This window comes from Cricetulus griseus, chromosome 6 (genome assembly GCF_003668045.3).
Source record: "Cricetulus griseus strain 17A/GY chromosome 6, alternate assembly CriGri-PICRH-1.0, whole genome shotgun sequence".
Classification (NCBI taxonomy): Eukaryota; Metazoa; Chordata; class Mammalia; order Rodentia; family Cricetidae; genus Cricetulus; species Cricetulus griseus.
In genome coordinates this window covers 115,854,905-115,872,680 of record NC_048599.1, presented here as the reverse complement: position 1 = coordinate 115,872,680, position 17,776 = coordinate 115,854,905, and the positions used below count along the sequence as shown (strand labels likewise).

At 39.8% G+C, this 17,776-nt stretch overlaps 1 protein-coding gene across 1 annotated transcript in view; it reads right to left on the bottom strand.

Moving 5' to 3' along the window:
- Ccdc148 (coiled-coil domain containing 148) overlaps positions 1-17,776 on the bottom strand; it is a 281,945-nt gene that overhangs the window by 179,795 nt on the left and 84,374 nt on the right. Inside the window, exons 5-8 of the mRNA XM_027420392.2 lie at positions 14,156-14,238; positions 13,815-13,963; positions 12,709-12,804; positions 12,448-12,629 (exon numbers count right to left, since the gene is read on the bottom strand). Coding sequence (XP_027276193.1) covers positions 12,448-12,629; positions 12,709-12,804; positions 13,815-13,963; positions 14,156-14,238 — 510 coding nt within the window. The remainder of the gene's footprint in view (positions 1-12,447; positions 12,630-12,708; positions 12,805-13,814; positions 13,964-14,155; positions 14,239-17,776) is intronic.

Genomic DNA, 17,776 nt, shown 5'->3' with positions numbered 1-17,776 from the left:
GGATATTGATCAAAATAGCTAAAACACAGGGACCAACATTGCATGACATCACTTACATATGAAAGCTAAAAGTTGGTCTCAAGGAAGCAGCACATAGAACGGTGGTCACCACAGCCAGGGAGGTTATGAGAAAATGAAACAGAGAAAGAGGATGGTCAACAGTTGTAGGTTGAACTGGGACAAGAATAAATTCTGATTATCTAGAACAGCATGGGACGGTGATGATTGACAAGAATTAATCAAATTATTTCAAACGGCTAGGAGAGAAAATTTTACTGCTCCACACTCAGAATAATAATAAATGTGTAGAGATAAAGATGCTGATTGCCCTGATCTAATCCTTACACAGTGTGTATATGTGTGTGTGTGTTAATATTTCACACTGCATAAATATGTACAATTGCTACAGGTCAATTAAAAGTGAAAGGGGCTTTGTTCATTAGTCAGTTTGGTTTGGTTTGGTTTAGTTTGGTTAGGTTTGATTTGTTAGACAGGTATAAACAGTAGTGATGCTAACAGTAAAACCTGCTGAGGGACTGGAGACCTGACTCAGAGGTTAAGGCGTAACTATTGCTGAGGGCCCAAGTTTGGTTCTGGGCACCCACATCAGGTAAATAACCACCTAAAACCCAAATCCAGGGGACTGCATGCCTCTTCTGTCCTCTTGAAATACCTACACTCATGTGCACCCACACACATATGCACAAAAAATAATAAAAATCAATTTTTAAAGGCTATTGTTAAATTAAAGACATAATTGTCACTGCTGGGAGGGGGGTTGAGGGGAGGGAGCCTAGCAGCACAGGGCTCAGATGGAATCTACAGAGTCAGCACATACTATGACGTTTTTTATCTGAGAGGGTTAAGAGAAAAGACATTCTTTTTTATAATTTTTTTATTAGTTGAAATTAGGAACAAGCTTGCTTCACATGTCAATCCCTTCTCCCTCTCCCTCCCCTCCCCCAGCCCTCCCCAACCTCCCACCTACCCCCACCCTATCTATCCTCCACTCCCCAGGCTGGGTAGGGCCCTCAACAGGGGCTCCCCAAAGTCCACCACATCATCCTGGGCCGGGCCTAGGCCCTCCCCCCTGTGTCCAGGCCGAGATGTAGGATGGGCTCTCAAAGTCCCTTCTTAAACAAGGAGAAAATACTAATCCACTACCAGGGGCCCCCTAGAGTGCAGAGGCCTCCTCATTGATATCCATGTTCAGGGGTCTGGATCAGTTCCCTGCTGGCCTCCCAGACAGCAGCAGTCTGGGGTCAGTGTGCTCCCCCTTGTTCAGGCCAGCTGTTTCTGTGGGTTTCACCAGCCTGGTACCAAACCCTTTGATCTCCATTCCTCCCTCTCTGAAAGTAGGTTCCAGAGTTCAGTTCAGTGCATATCTATGGGTGTCTGCCTCTGCTTCCATCAGCCACTAGAAGAGGGCTCTAGGATGGCATAAAAAGTAGTCATCAGTCTCATCATAGGGGAAGGGCATTTAGGCTATCTTATCCACCATTGCCTAGATTGTCAGTTTGTGTAGAGCTTGTACACTAGGAAATCTCCCTAGTGCCAGATCTCTCCTTGGACCTATAATGGCTCCCTCTGATATGGTGTCTCTCATCCTGCTCTCCTCTATTCTTCCCCAACTCAACATTTCTGCTCCCCCAATTCCTCCTCTCCCCTCCTCTCATTCTGGCAGCTCCCTCTCCCCTACCCTCATGCCCCCAAATAGCTCAGGAGATCCTGCCCCTTCCCATTCCTGGGGTCCATGCATTTTTCACTTAGAGTCCTTCTTGTTTACTAGTTTCTTTGGTGAAGAGGATTGTAGGCTGGTAATCCTTTGCTCTTTGTCTAAAATTCATATATGAGTGAGTACATACCATGTTTGTCTTTTTGTGACTGGTTTACCTCACTCAGGATGGTTTCTTCTAGTTCCACTAATTTGCCTGTGAATTTCAAGATTCCATTGCTTTTTTCTGCTAAGTAGTACTCCATTGCATAAATGTACCACATTTTCTCTATCCATTCTTCAGGTCAGGGCCATCTAGGTTGCTTCCAGGTTCTGGCTATTACAAACAATGCTGCTATGAACATGGTTGAACATATGTCCTTGTTGTATGAACGTGCATTATTAGGGTATATGCCCAAGAGAGGAATTGCTGGATCTTGAGGTAGACTCATTTTTCTGAGCAACCACCATACTGATTTCCAAAGTGGTCTTACAAGCTTGCACTCCAACCAGCAATGGAGGAGTGTTCCTTTTTCTCCACATCCTCTCCAGCATAGATTGTCATTGGTGTTTTTGATTTTAGCCATTTGGCCGGTGTAAGATGGTATCTCAGAGTTGTTTTGAGTTGCATTTCTCTGATGGCCAAGAATTTTGAGCACTTTCTTAAGTGTCTTTCAGCCATTTCAGATTCCTCTGTTGAGAATTCTCTATTTAGTTCTGCACTCCACTTTTTGATTTCATTGTTTGGTGTTTTGGTGGCTAGCTTCTTGAGTTCATTGTATATTTTGGTGACCAGTCTTCTGTCAGATGTGGGGTTGGTGAATATCTTTCCCCATACTGTGAGCTTTCGATTTAAGACACTCTTTCTTGATGATTTCCTTTTTAATTCTTTTGTATTCTCCATTCCGAATTCTATATTCACTTTTCTTATCTCTATTCAGAAATGTCTTTTCTGTTTATCTTGATGTTTTTCTTCTTACTCTATTCTCTCATTCTTGATATTTTCCTTTTAACTCTCTTATTCTTTATGTTTTCCTTCTCCTTCTATCTAACTCCATCTTTATTCTTTCCTTTACAGCTTATATAACCCAGCAAAATGTTTCAGGCAATATAAAACTTACAGTTTGGTTACATTCTATTTTCAAGTGAATAATTGTGATGAATACAGGTAAAAAAACATTTCCCATATCCCTTACATGATTAAACATTTAACATATTACAGGTGTAAAAGAAATGATCCCCAAGAACCCACACACATTCATACCCAAGCAACTTGTTATAGATTAACAGAGTGTAAGTAAGCAAGGTATTCTTTTACTGGCAGGCTGCGTTTTCCAGTTACAAAGAAAGGACCAATCACTTTATTATCGTAAAAGGTAATCTTAAAAGGAACCTTATGAGAATCACAAACCTAAACTTTTATATGAAGAACAATCAGACAGCTCTACTTTAAATCTTTAGGGTGCATACCCATGCATCAATAGTTTCTTGTATCAGGAGATTGAGGCAGAAATGGGTATAAGAAATTAAGCACCACCTTTGGTCATCAACCAATGCTAGCAAGAAAGGCATGTCAGCTAATGATAACTGGGCTGCTTTGTTCTTGTTCCCTGACCTTAAAGAATTCCTGATTCAATTCTGTGCCTTTCTAAAACTTTAGATTGTCTGCTTGGGTTTTTCATTTCAAAGCTATTTGACAAAACATCTTAGTCTAACTTTAAGTTATTTTCAAAGCTTTGTTTCAGCTGTGATGCACTCTGAAACCTGTGAACACATCTCCCAATATTAAGGTTAAATGAACTTAAACTAGCTGGGCTACTGGACTCAACTTTTTTTCTTAATCATTAACCTAAGCCACAGTCTCTACAGCTCCTCAATAGAAACTCATGCTCTAGCTGTGTTACACCTCCTTGTTTGTTTTTTTATCATGAAAATTCTATTTAAACTAACATTATTATTATCATTTAGACAATACAGCTTAAGAAGAAATCATCCTCATAATAATACACAGAAAAAAATGCCCAGTAGAATGGTATATTTCCATGAGCTAAACATACTACATTACAGGCAGTGGGGCTCTCCCTACACCCATTCCCACCATGTCAGATACCAGAGAACGATAGCAGCAGCAAAAATGTAAAGGCACAGAAGAAACAAAAGATATGGAGTCTGTAGTCTCAGGGCCTTGCTTATCTGAGATCCGCCAATCAGTGATTTTCCTCCTGGTAGGCTGATACCTGAACTTCAATTGCCACCTGCTGATCCTCTGTCTGACATGGCCATTGGCACATAACAAATGTTATTTTTACATTTTACAATTCCTAACATGTAAATAAAATTAAACAAAGGAAATTCCAAGAGAACTTTGTGGCATATCCCACAAAACTTAGACACTATGGCAAGAGAGCATTTGCTGCTCTTGCAGAGGACCCAAGTTCAGCTTTAAGCATTCTGGTCAAGTGGCCCACAACTGCCTATAACTCAGCTCTGGGGATCAGATGGTATTTTCTGGCCTCCATAGGCATTATATGCATGAGTAAATTCACATACAATACACACACACACACACACACACACACACACACACACACATATGTGTGCATATAAATAAAAACATGTTTAATCTTCTTTAAAAATGTGATTGATGATTTTTCTTGATAGGATACATTCTGCCATAGGCAAGATAATTTAAAATATATTTTATTCTTGCAACAAAGCCAAAGTAGGTTGAATAACTGCCAAATGTGGTCTCTGGTATGCGATAATATTGAATTATAAACTAGTAATTTTGATGAAAATTTTCTTTTAAAACAATACCACTAAAGCTATATGACTAAAAGAAAATTGTCTACCATGACTACTGATCCCTCAACAGATGTGAATGCCAACAATGAGTGGGAATTTCCCCTGGGACTGCAGCAAGGAAAGTGGGAAATGAAATGGCCAATGTTGGCTGCCTGGGTCCACTAACCAATGGGACTAACCAAACCTTTGAAGGTCAAAGAATCTCTCTCTCTCTCTCTCTCTCTCTCTCTCTCTCTCTCTCTCTCTCTCTCTCTCTCTCTGAACTTCCCCCTTTATTAATCACTCTTGGCCCACAACCAACACAGGTCCACATGCAGATCTTATTGGTTGTGCCTAGGCACTGAACCTTCCCAGCAGTTCTGACAGTACATTTTTAGGACAAAATGCCCACTGGTGGTTAAGCTGCAATGTTTTGTTGTTGTTTTATATAATTAGAATGTTTTATTATAACTATTATTTATTTATTTAAAATCTTGACCAAAGTTTCCCATCTTGCCCTCCTCCCAGTCCCCCCCCAACCCTCTGCCTTCCCTCACCCCCACTCCACTCCTTACCCATTTCTATTCAGAAAGGGAAGGCCTCCCGTGGATATCAACCAAACGACATACCAAGTTTAGTAAGACTAAGCACCTCCCCTTGTATTAAGGCTGGGCAAGACAACCAAGTATGAGGAATAGGGAACCCAAAGCCAGCAAAAGAGTCAGAGACAGCTCCTGCTGACCAGACAACTGGGGAGCATGCATGGAACTGACCTTAGGCACTCTGCATATGTGTGAAAGCTGCAATGTTTTAGCTTGTGGTCTTATTTATCAGTGAACCCATGTCATCTCCATTATGCTACTCCCCTTGCTTTCGTCTCTCATGTCTTCTTCAAGCAACAGACACATGCACAAGCATCTGTTTGTTTAAACTTTTACGAGGCCATGATATTTTCTGATGCTGACTTTTCCCCCGTTTGTCTTTAGTAGCAATAGAGTATAAGTATACGGTTTGCTTTGATGCAAGGAGAAATGTATGTGCTCCTCTTTTGACTTAAGGACATTGTAAGAGGTACACCATGTTGGTAAACATGGGGACACAAAGACCATGAGCAGGACCCTAGTGATATTCCTCAGGATGGCAATATCTAAGTCCTCATCACTAAGTCTAGAAGATGAACCAAATAGTGAAACTTGCTACAATTTGACTGGGCATGGCACAAGCTCAAGCTCAAGCTCACATGAGTTTGAAGCCAACCTGTACTGCATGAGATTCTGTCTCAAAAACTTAAAAATAAAAAAATCAACAAACAAAAAACTAAAAGGAAAACAAAAAGAAAACAGAACTTTGGTTGATTTTCTGGAAGTGTAACAATATTCTTGACACCCTTTGACTCAGAGTCTCTATTTCTAAAATCCATCTAAACAGAATAATCACAGAATTATTAAAAAAAATACTGGACAAACCAATCCATTTCCAAGTTTCTAAAGCAAACATCAAAATGTAGAATAACTACTACTCAAAAATGGAAAATTGGTTGAATTTGTAGGATATAATCACACATTATTCTAGCATGCATCTAATTTAAAAAAAAAACTGCTTACAAAGGCTATCTAGTGGATGACTTAGAATGCAGGAGAAAGTCTGCAAACACCACTGAACAAAAGAACAGCAAGAGGGAGATTAAATAGGGAAGTGGTAGCTATGTGCATAGTTTTCCTTTTCATAAACAATACTCATATATCTGGAATACACAAAAGTTTTTACTCTAAGGTCACTCTGAGATTTATGCTAACATCATTTCTTTTCTTCATGTATCTCTATTTTTATATTTTTCTGTAATGTAAATTATTTCTGAATTCAGAGACGAATACACCAACTAAAATTTTCACAGAGTACTATTTCAAGCACTGTCTTGAATGGTACCAACAAAAATGGTAAATGTAGTAAATAATTAATTTGAAAAACAGAACACTAGAGCATTTGTGAGGGCCTGTTGTTAAACAGCATTCAGATTCAGATCTCAGAGTATTAATTATGAGCCAACAGTATAAAATTTAATATACCCATCAACAAAAAATTATAAATTACTTGTTATCTTGCTATCGTAGTCTACATATTGACTTTGGATCTGACACAGCTAAATGGACCATCACACAATTATGTCTCATCTATATGATTAATTCATCTAAATGTGAGGAAATTAAAGCCACAATCTCTTTGGAATCTAAAACAAGCAATTAAACTCAACTCCGTGTTCTTAATGACACACAGGCTAAGCAGAATCTAAAGAGCTTTGCCTGCATGATGAATGAAGGGTGAGGCTCTATTGTGTTCAGATTGTTTTTATACTGTGTTGTAGTAAATGAGACAAGTCTTTAAAGCCATGCTGTCCAAGATTTGAGCCACCAGACATGTGTGTGGCTTGTCATGGTTATGTTAGCATGATCTGTCCTATGAGCATGTTTCAAAAACTATGAAAAAAACAGCATGTGTGAAGGCTCATGAATAATTCTAAAATATTTGTTGTCTGTTGTAATTATAATATTTTGGAAATATTAGTTACAATATATTTGAAAGATTCACCTTTTTCATTTTAACTTTTTAACACAACTGGTTAAAATTTTAATTACATATGTGGCTCATATATTTCCATTAAGCAGCACTGATCTAGGACACAAGGCTGACCAGCTTTCAGGCATATGTAAATCGCTTTCTTATTTAGATAGGCAGAAAGTACCTCATCCACTGAATTACAAAGGGCTCAAAACTAGGGAAATGGCCCTCCTTCCTCTGAACTGTGGCTACTTAATGAGTACAACAGCTCTCTTGTTTGTTCCTTTGATTTTTTCATGGCTTGAGATATGGTCTGGCTATGTAGTCCAGGCAGGTCTCACATTCACAGTCCTCTGATTTCTGCCTCCTGAGTGCTGAGTTTACAAAGGGGTGCGCCTCACCTGACAAAACACAGCTATTAAAATGAAACAAACTCAGGATTAAAATCACGGGTACTTGTCATATCATGCAATAGGTACTCATTAAATATCAATGATCTATTGAACCTTTACCTTAAATTTTTAAGCCCATAATTTGCCTTATAAAATAAGAACAAAATATGACAAAATGTTTATAATTTCACTACCCGGGGTGACTGTGGTTGTTGTTTATTTGAATGACAGGGTTTCCAGTCTTTTTTCTGTGGGTGTACAGGTGTAGATGTCAAACTTTAAGAAACGCCAAGAGAATTTATATTATATAAACTACTTTGTGACCTGCTTTTTACTTATATAACACATATTAGAGCTAGCACATATTACAGCTATTTGTGTCATTAAAAATCCCTATGGATTAGAAACAGCGTGGTACTGTGCTGTATGGACTCAGCATGCCAGATGTCACCGCTGCCTAATGGTTGACTATTTAGGTAGTGTCTTAGTTTGCTTTCTATTGCTGTGGTTAATACTATGGCCAAAAGCAACTTGGGGAAGAAAACGTTTATTTCATCTCACAATTTATAGTCTATCATAAGGGCAGACAAAAACCCGGAGGCAGGAGCAGATGCAGAGGCCATGGAGGAGTGCTGCTTACTGGCTTGCTCCCCATGGCTTGCTCAGCTTTCTCTCTTATACCACCCAGAGTCATCTGCTGAAGGGTGGCACTACCCACAGTGAGGCAGCCCCCCACATGTATCATTAATCAAGAAAATGCCTCAGAGACATGCCCATAGGCCAATGTGATGGTGCCAATACCTCAATTAAAGTTCCTTTCCCCGGATGATGTTAACTTATGTCAAGATGACAAAACACTAACCCACACGGGTAGTCTTGAAGTTTTTGCTACCAGTAGGAAGGGAAAAATTAATAGTGAAAATACTTGAAATCAAATATTTATTTCATTTTAATGGTTTTGTCTTTATTATTCCTGAAGAGACAAACATTAGTCTCTTTATATTAATAGTGTTGTGAGCAGGCGTGAGCTCACCAGTTATTAAGACTAGCCGGTCAGTGGGCTCCAGGGGTCCTCCAGTGTCCTCCTCCTCAGTACAAGAATTTCAGATGTGTCACCTCATTTCCATTTATGTGGTTCTTGGTATCTAACTTGGGTTCTCATGCTTGTGTAACAGTCACTTTACTGTTCCTGGCCCCATATAAAGATTTCTGGTGCCATAGTGACCTTTGAAAACTATCTTCCGGCTTTGAAAAATACCATATGCCAATCATATGTAAATAGCCATTTTACCCATACTATTTTTAACCCTGAGTAAAATTATGATATGTTTGGCCATTCTTACAAGGTCAATATTTGGGTTTTTTATTTTCCATTTCTTTGGTAAGTAGAGAGGTTCATAGGTTTCTGACTCATTTAGAATGTGTTTAGAATGACAACTGAGAAGTCCAAGGCCACTGTGACATCTCATTACCCAGCATCTGAATCATATGCTCTGCCACTCCTGCCCCCACCTGAGTCACTATGGTACACAAATCACCTGTGCTAAGCCTCCTCACAACCCAGAACAACTCGGTCTCTCCTCTTCCTCCTCTCTCTCCTCTCCTCCTCACTCTCTCTTTCTCTCCCCCTCTCCTTTTCTCCTTTCTCTCTCTCCTTTTCTCCTCTTTCTTTCTCTCCTCTCTCTTCTCTCCCTCCTCTCTTTCTCTCTCTGTGTCTCCCTCTCTCCTACCCTTTGTCTCCCCTAAAGTTTATCCCTTACTAGATTATCCCCATGAGCATCAAACACATTTTTGTCACTCCCATTTTAAATGAAATTAAAACATAAGCGAGTGAGTGGAACTTGCTCTGTAAACCAGACTAGCCTCGAACTCACAAAGATCCATCTGCCTCTGCCACACAAGTGTGCCACCACAGCCCTGCTACTAAATAACCCACTTGTTGAGTAAGGATAGGCTCAATGGTACATCACTGGCCAAGCATGCAAGGGGCCTTGAGTTCAACCCCCAGCAATACACACACACACACACACACACACACACACACACACACACACTAATAATAATAATAATAATAATAATAATAATAATAATAATAATTTGCTATTCACTCTTACCTCTTGAACATCATCCAATGATTCTGCTCATCTTTCCCTGGACACTGAAACCTTGTCAGACATACTGAACATGGGCTACACTGCTCTCATGCCCAATGTCTGCATGACCAACTCTCTCAACACACTTCATGATTTCACATCAATGTCACCAACTCACCAACTAAGAGTTAGTCCCAAAGTTATTTTAAATTACAGAACGGCAATCTACCTTCTAAAATCCCAGCACATTCTGACTCTAATCTATGCCTTTGTAGCACTTACCAGCTTCTAATACTGTAGAACATAATTGCCTTATGAACTATGTCCACACCTCTGTGTGCTGCCAACTTGATCACAAGTGTGGTGGTTTGAATAGGAATGGCCCCCCATGTCTCATATGTTTGAATGATTGCTCATTAGGGAGTAGTTCCATTTGACAGGGATTAGGAGGTATGACCTTGCTCCTGAACGTGTGTCACTGGGAGTGGGCATTCAGAAGTTCAAGTCACGTCACTAGCTCTCTCTTCCTGCTGCCTGCAGATCCAGATAAACTAACAGATTGTTGGTATATCCACATCAGCTACCTCTCCAGCACCATGTCTGCCTGCATGCTTCCATGCTTCTCACCCTTGATGATAATGACTAAACCTCTGAGTCTGTAAGCGAGCCCCAATTAAATGCTTGCCTTTATAAGAATTGCTGTGGTCATGGTGTCTCTTCATAGCACTAGAGAACTAAGATGACAAGTATTGAGAGTTTTATTTGTTTATGCTTGTAGACACTAAATAAGTATTTACAGGGAAAGAGAATAATTTTCTTCTTCATCTCCTTTGTATTTGTTCTAATTTGATGGTTATTATTCAATTAATTTGCGAAATATCTTTCTATATTAGGTAGTTTAATATCTTTCCTCTCAAGTGTTGCCAATGTTTCTTCTACTTGTTGCTTTTTTTTTAACCTTTTTTTTTGTCTTAAAAAGTTACTTGTTTTAGCCAAGTGTGTACTTGCAAGCTCACCTGCAGTCTCCCCCTCCCCCAGAGCCAACAAATGTTCTTGAGTTTTGTGTATTGCTTCACATAAACAAAGGCAAAACTGCGAGTGACTGTGTTGAAGCTTCCCCCTCCCTGCCTCACACGAGATGAACTATATATTGCTTTTCTCGGCTTTATAATCTCAGTAACTCCTAGATAGTGTCCCATTTCATAAATGTACATTTTCCTGCTTTTCCACCTAGAAAATAACTTCTATGGACATAATCTACAAAACTAGCCAGTCCTTTTAAGGTTTTTGCTCAGTCTTTCATTGCTACAACAAATAACTATTAAAACAATGTGTGGTGTGTTCTTGAGATACAGAAACTATTGTGATGAAGGAGATTCATTTTGTGACTGAGTAAGTTACAATAAGCTTCTATATAGAGATATATTATCTAATAATAATTATGCAAAGTTTGAAAGCAAAGAATTAAGGAGGGTTAAGAGGATTGTGACCTTAATATAAATCATGGAATTTGAGTAATAATTGTATCAAATAGTAAGGTTTTTAGTTGCAAACAAGAAACCTAGGTCACACTGGCTAAAGATGATAATGTGAACAAATAGTCCTTATAAAGTATGCACACACTCAGACATGCATATCAGCAGAGACTTTTAAGTCCCGGCAATTGGGAGGCAGAGGCAGGTAGGTCTCTGTGAATTCAAGGCCAGCTTGGTCTACAGAGTGAGTTCCAGGACAGCCAGAGCTATGTAGTGAAACCCTGATTTAAAAAAAACAAATAAATAAAATGAAATATGAATAAATAAAGTATGCACACATTCCTACAGATGTACACATACACAGACCCTGGGAATTCTTCCAAGACCCAACAACTACAAGCAAAAAGGAAAACAGTCCTATTTAAGTGATATCCTGATAAACTGGAAGTTGCATTAGTGCTATGATTAAGTGTGTCATCCACTGTACTGATTAGAGTGTATTCATATGCCTTTATGGACAGAGCAGCAGATGACTGCTGCAAACCACCTCTAGGTTCAAGTTATCTTTCCTCCTTTAAGAAGCCATCCCTGAAAATTCATTTGACATTACTGTTCTTCTTTTCTCCAATTAATGTCTGTATATCAGTCATATTTGGTTAGGGAGCAGGTATTCATTTCTTCCCCTAATATTGCCAGCCTTCTAAGAGGCAAGGCCATCTTCTAGACTAATCTAGAACCTCCTTTATGAACCTTTTCAAAGAAGCTCAACAGAGACCACTATCGATTAAGGATTTTTCAATAAATATTCTTCAAATAAAACACATCATCATTTATATTAAAAAGCATTGTGGGTAATATACAGGCTGTTACTAGAATTTATGACATCTCTGTTTTTCCAGAACAGAAATTCACTTGCCTCTGCCTCCCAAAGGCCAGGACTAACAATGTATGCCACTCCACCAGGCTCAATAAAATCCTTATAAGCCTTGATGTCAAGGAAATACTTTGAAAGCAAGAAAAAGCAAAGTAAAAGTACAACAGTCTTTCCAGTTGGATATATGGAGCATGTCTGTAACTCCAGCACTTGGAAGGCTAAGGACGGACATCATAGATATGAGAGCAGAGAGCACTACAAAGTGAGTACCGAGCCACACAGACTGAAACCCTGTCTCAAAAACCAAAGGCAGAGGTGTGGTGCCGTGGTAGAGGACTTACCAAATATGTTCAAGGCCCCCAGGTTAGATTCCCAGCATCAAAATAATAAGATAATAAAGTAAAATAAAACCCATTCTTTTTATTCAACAAACTAGGTCAAAACTGTATTGGTTATATTGCAATCACATATAAATAGAAGACACTAAATCAGAAGTATAGTGACCCTGAACACAAATTCAGATTCAGCATTCAGGAGTCAAGGAGTTATATTTGATCACCTGCTTATGTCTTCTAATTGCAGATCAAAGTCTTCAAGTTTCTTTTGATATTTCTCTGTAAAGTTCCAGAATTCATTAAGGATTGACGATTTCAGATCAGGGTATGGGCACTCCAAAGTCTCTAACTCTGCAGGCTGTTCAGTGAGCAGGTTAGTCTTTTCATCTGTAGAACAATCTAGTAACTGAAAGGAATTATTATTATATTTAGCAAAGATGAAAAAATGGGTTGAAAGAGCCAATCACGTGTCGCATCACACTTACCTTCACACTCAAGTCCGAAAGGTCTTTTTCTATTTTCTGTTGCTCCTGATCAAGTTTTTCAAAGTCAGCCTTGGATTGTTTCCTGACACAGTCAACCTAGAGGATGCAGCATGTGGACAGGAAGTGTGTAAATTACTGCAATTCACTCAAGGTTATTTCTATTGAAAGACACAGTCTCAGAAGCCAGTGGGTAGTGAAAAATTAGAGGAGGGAAAATTCTTTTGAAGATCTGTGAAGAAAAAGAGCTGCCAGCCAGCCAAGGTTCATCAAACAAGCAAGCCTCAGTGAGGATTCCAGACCTATCACCAAAATTGGGCTTGCCACCTAATAGTCACAGACGCCCTGTGTTGTGATGGTAATTGTTGATGGTAAGATTTCAATCACACCTTCGCTCTCAAGAATCCTTGCTGCTAGTCTACAGTACAAGACATAGCTTCCAGTATAGGCATAGCTAAAGCTTTTGATTATCTGTGAATGCAGTGTAATACTATAGAGGAGCTGACAAGTAGAGAGATGAAAGTTCAGTCCCTACTAGCACAACACACTAGTCAACAAAGGCATGCAAAGGAGGAAAGAGGTGTGAGCACAGAGTGGTAGTTAGGAACAACTGAGACTTACCTGGTCAACAAAGAACTAAAGGGCAGAAGGTGCCACAGCCTGACAGAGAAAACAGCTCACCTAAGGGCTCTGAGACAAGAGTAACGTTTGATATAATGTGAAGGGCACAGCACAAAGGCCAGCCTCTGTGGGACCAAGCTCATGTGGGATGGGACAGTGTCATGTAAGAGATTTCCTTGGAGAAGGAAGAAGATTCAGTGTAGGGGGCTGCAGGTGAGTTTAAGGAATAAGAAGAGCCCTAGGTAATTTCAGTATTCCAACAGTTTGATCTGTCTGTACTGGCAGGGTCATCAAGTGTGCTGGGAGGAGAGGCAGGGATGAAAGCAGGAGGATGAGTTAAACTTCAGGCTTGGATAAACATATCCAAGCCCATGTTTAAGATGTTGTAGTGTCCTCTACTTGAACACACAAGGCAAGTGTTTGCTTAAACTGTTCTATCTTTGACAAAGAAAGATAAAATATTACATTATGTTTTCAAACATACGGACCTTTTTCAGGACCGTTGCTAAATTAGACCTCTTACGGCAGGTTGCATCCTGGGAAGTGTGGTGCAGTCTTTTCAGGTCTGTTCTTAGCTGATGAACAGGGTCAATCACAGCTTTAAGGCATGTGCACCATTGTTCTGACAGCTCTTCCTCTGTGTGAATTGAAATTGAATCAAGGAGACACAAAGTAAAGAACAAATTGATAGTTTATAAACTTTTCATATTTGTTTCAAAAAAATCAGACAGGTGTTATTACTAAAAGAGCACAAAGCGAGTGGCCAACCTTCATAGTTCCAAACAAAATCCCCCTATATGTAAAAAAGAGAGAGAGAGAGAGAACTCACCAAAATTCACAAGTTCACAAAAACATTCATTTCCAATGCTCTCCTCATTGAGACAAGATTTTATTTCAGACTCCAATTTACATCTGAAACAGACATGATCTCAATCAATTTCTTTATAGTCATAATCACGCATATAGGTCTAAATGTGAGTGGGATAGGAATAGTCCATCGAATTTGGTTGTGTTCATCTGCTCATTTATTCAAGCCATGTTCCTAACCTGGACAGAAACAACAGGATGAGCATGGGCAAGTGGCCCCTGCAGGTCTTGGCAACATACCACACTAATCAGACCAGGGCATCGAGAAGCCATCCCACCTGCTCAGGATTCAGCTCAGAAAGACTCCCAAAGCAGCAGGTTAGAGATGAGGCTGAGTAGTAGCAACCACAGCTGAAGAGGAGAAAGCCAGCCTGAACCTACAAGGAGGCCACTTAAGGGTCAGAGATGATGGAGTCTGACTCAGGCAAACAGAAACAAAAGCATATTTTGGTTTTATCCAGTAATGATCAATAAATCTATAATCTTTTACTACATTTTTAAAGATAAAGTCATTTCTAGAGTAAAACCATTCTCACCTCTAGCAGGCATTCAACCAAAATTTTTGTACCCCTTGCTTATGCAGCTAAATCGGAGATTTATTGCTGATGTATACTTTAATATTAAAATGGCATGAGAAAATAGTGGCAATTATAATATTTTAATATGATTATTATTTTCATTTTTACAAACAGGTTTCTATTCTTTACCTGTATTTTATATAATTGGAATAACAGCATATTTAACAGTTTATGCTGTAGTTTTGAGAGGTTACTTTGTTTTTCACTGATATTTTACACTATTTCCAAATGCTTTTCATAATTCACATTGTAATATTAGATAGTATGTACATTCATATGTGCCATCACCTTCCAAGCTAATTCATATGTGAATAAAGGTGAGAGGCTACTATAAATGATACTTCTTCGTTTCCCAGCAGGTAGATTTTCCAGAAATGGTGGAGGGTGTGCATACATGTTCAAATGTGAGTACTGATGTTCCTGTGTTTGGGTGTATGTGCAAAGAGGTCAGAGGTCAACCTTAAGTATCTTTCCTTTGTCACTGTTCTCCATTTGGAGACAATGTCTCTCACTGGTTTGGGAGTCACTCAGTGGCTAGACGTGCTGGCCAGTGAGCCAGGGATCCATCTACCCTCACCTCTGCAGCACTGGGTTCACAAGTACCTGCTATACTTCCAGATTTTTTAAACCTTGTTTATGGGGATCAAATTCAGCCTCTTGTGTGTGTTTAGCCAAGCACTCTTCCAACTGAGCCATTCTCCAGCCTTTGTTTCTAAGAGCATATCTGCAACTGTTAAATGCAGAGTGGGTGCTTTTTCTTTTTCTTCTCTCTCTGTCGCTGTCGCTGTCTCTGTCTCTGTTTCTGTCTCTGTTTCTCTGTCTCTCTCTCCCTCCCTCCCTCAGTTGTTGTTGTTTTGAGACAGAGTTTCTCTGTGTAGCCCTGGCTGTCCTGCAATTCACTCTGTAGAGAGGCTGGTTTGGAACAAACAGAGACCCACCTGCCTTTGCCTCCTGAGTGCTGGGATTAAAGGGGTGTGTGCCACCACCACCTGGCATTTTTTTTTTCTTTTTGGGTTTGAAGGTACGGTGGGTGCATTTTCATGAAGACAAACCAGAATTCACTTTAAGCAGCATTGTTTGCTCACAAAGGTAGCACTTACACAACCACTCCTTCTATTTGGGGGAAGGGGCACTGAGGAAATAGCAAGAGTCCACATACCACCAGAAAAATGAAGTTGTGATCTGAGGGAAACTAAGTCTGCACCCAGAACTTTGAACTCCCAGGCAAGGATGAGGTCTGCTTCACCAGGCCAACCCATCTACAAACGGTTGCATTGCAGACAGTAATTCATTGTCTACAAATGATTGCACCAAAGCTCAGTCTGTGTCACGGAAGGAAAAAAATAACAACATGTGCTCTTGGGAACATGTAGCAGAGTCCAAGGGGAATAGGATTTGAGTTAGCCGGCTAAACTTCAAATAAAAATTTACAAGTTTAAATATTAAACAAATTCGATATTTGGAAGTTTTATCTAGTTCGCTAAGCACAGATTTCAGGGCCCTAACTTGTGCCTCTTTGTGTGTGCGTATATGTGCACAGTAGAGGCCATGGGTCAGAGGTTGATATTAGGGGTCTTCTTTAATCACTCTCCACCCTATTGTTTTTAATTTTTAAAATTTACTTATTTTATGTGTTTGTGTGTTCTGCTTACATGTATGTATGTGCACCCTGCATACACGTACATAGGTGTACCACATATATGTCTGGTGCCACTGAAGATAAGAAGAGGGCTTCAGATCCCCTGGGCCTGGAGTTACAGACAGTTGCCAGGCTCCCTGTGGGTGCTGGGATTCTAACCTGGGTCCCAACAAGAGCAACAAATGCTCTGGATACCCGAGTCAACTCTCTAGCCCTCCACCTTATTTTTTGAGATAGGGTTTCTCACTCAACCTGGAGCTCACCAAGTCAGCCAGACTTGCTCGACAGTCACCTCCAAGGATCCTCCTGTCCCCACCTCATCAGAACACATGTGGGCCATCTTGCCAGGCTTTTTATCATTGGGGTGCTAGAAATGGAATTCAGGTCCTTGTGGCTCCCTCCCAAGCTCTTTACCAACCAAACTATCTTCCAGCCCTTCCTCCCTTGGTTTTATTAACAAGGCTGGAGAACTAGATCTACTTTGATTTTTGAATGGACCCTTTTTGGGAAAAAGAAAAGCCTGTCAGCTCCAAGATGATGGAACACAGGAAACAAATACCAATTTCAATTCCGGCTTCCCACATGCTAGCTTGTTTACCTTTTGCAGACACTTTAGCACTTTAAACCCAGCCAGAAGTCTGAGCAGCAGCAGGGGAACAATGAGGCCTACTTGTTTTTTTTTTTTTTTCCAGATTGAGGTTAATCACAGTAACTATTAACTTTGTTGGCTGGTACATACTCATTACCAAGTAGAGGTTAAACACTATTGTACCCCTTATCTTCTACAGGTCTGAGGTCCTTAAATGAGGTCTTTGGGTAAAGCATAAGAATCTTTTCCTTATTAAGGGAGTACAGATTATGTGTGTTTGTGTGTGTGTGTGTGTGTGTGTGTGTGTGTGTGTTCATTTTTAAAACTTTTTGAGACACAGTCTCACTTTATAGCCCAGGTTAGCCTGGAACTTGCTATTTGGCCCAGACTGGCCTTGAAGTTGTAGTAATCCTCCTGCTTCCGCATCCTGACTGCTGAGATTACAGGTGCCATCCAGCGTGCCAGTCACATTTTCTGAGGTAGACAAATACAGCACTTAAACTACTTATTTGTTCAATGTCCCTACATCCTCCATACATCTAGAAACTTCCCTACCATTAGAGAAGTTTCTTTGTGCTATTAGTTTTTAATGTCACTGAATATGTATTTAAATTACCTTACATTCTAGAAGAACATGGAAAATTATCTTAGGATTCTTATTTGTGTTCAGTGTTTAGTCCTTATAAGTTTGCAGACAGTGGGGTCATCCCTTTCCAACATCTCTCTCCTTCCATCTCAGCCAACAGAATGAGTTTCCATAATGCTCTGCATATGATT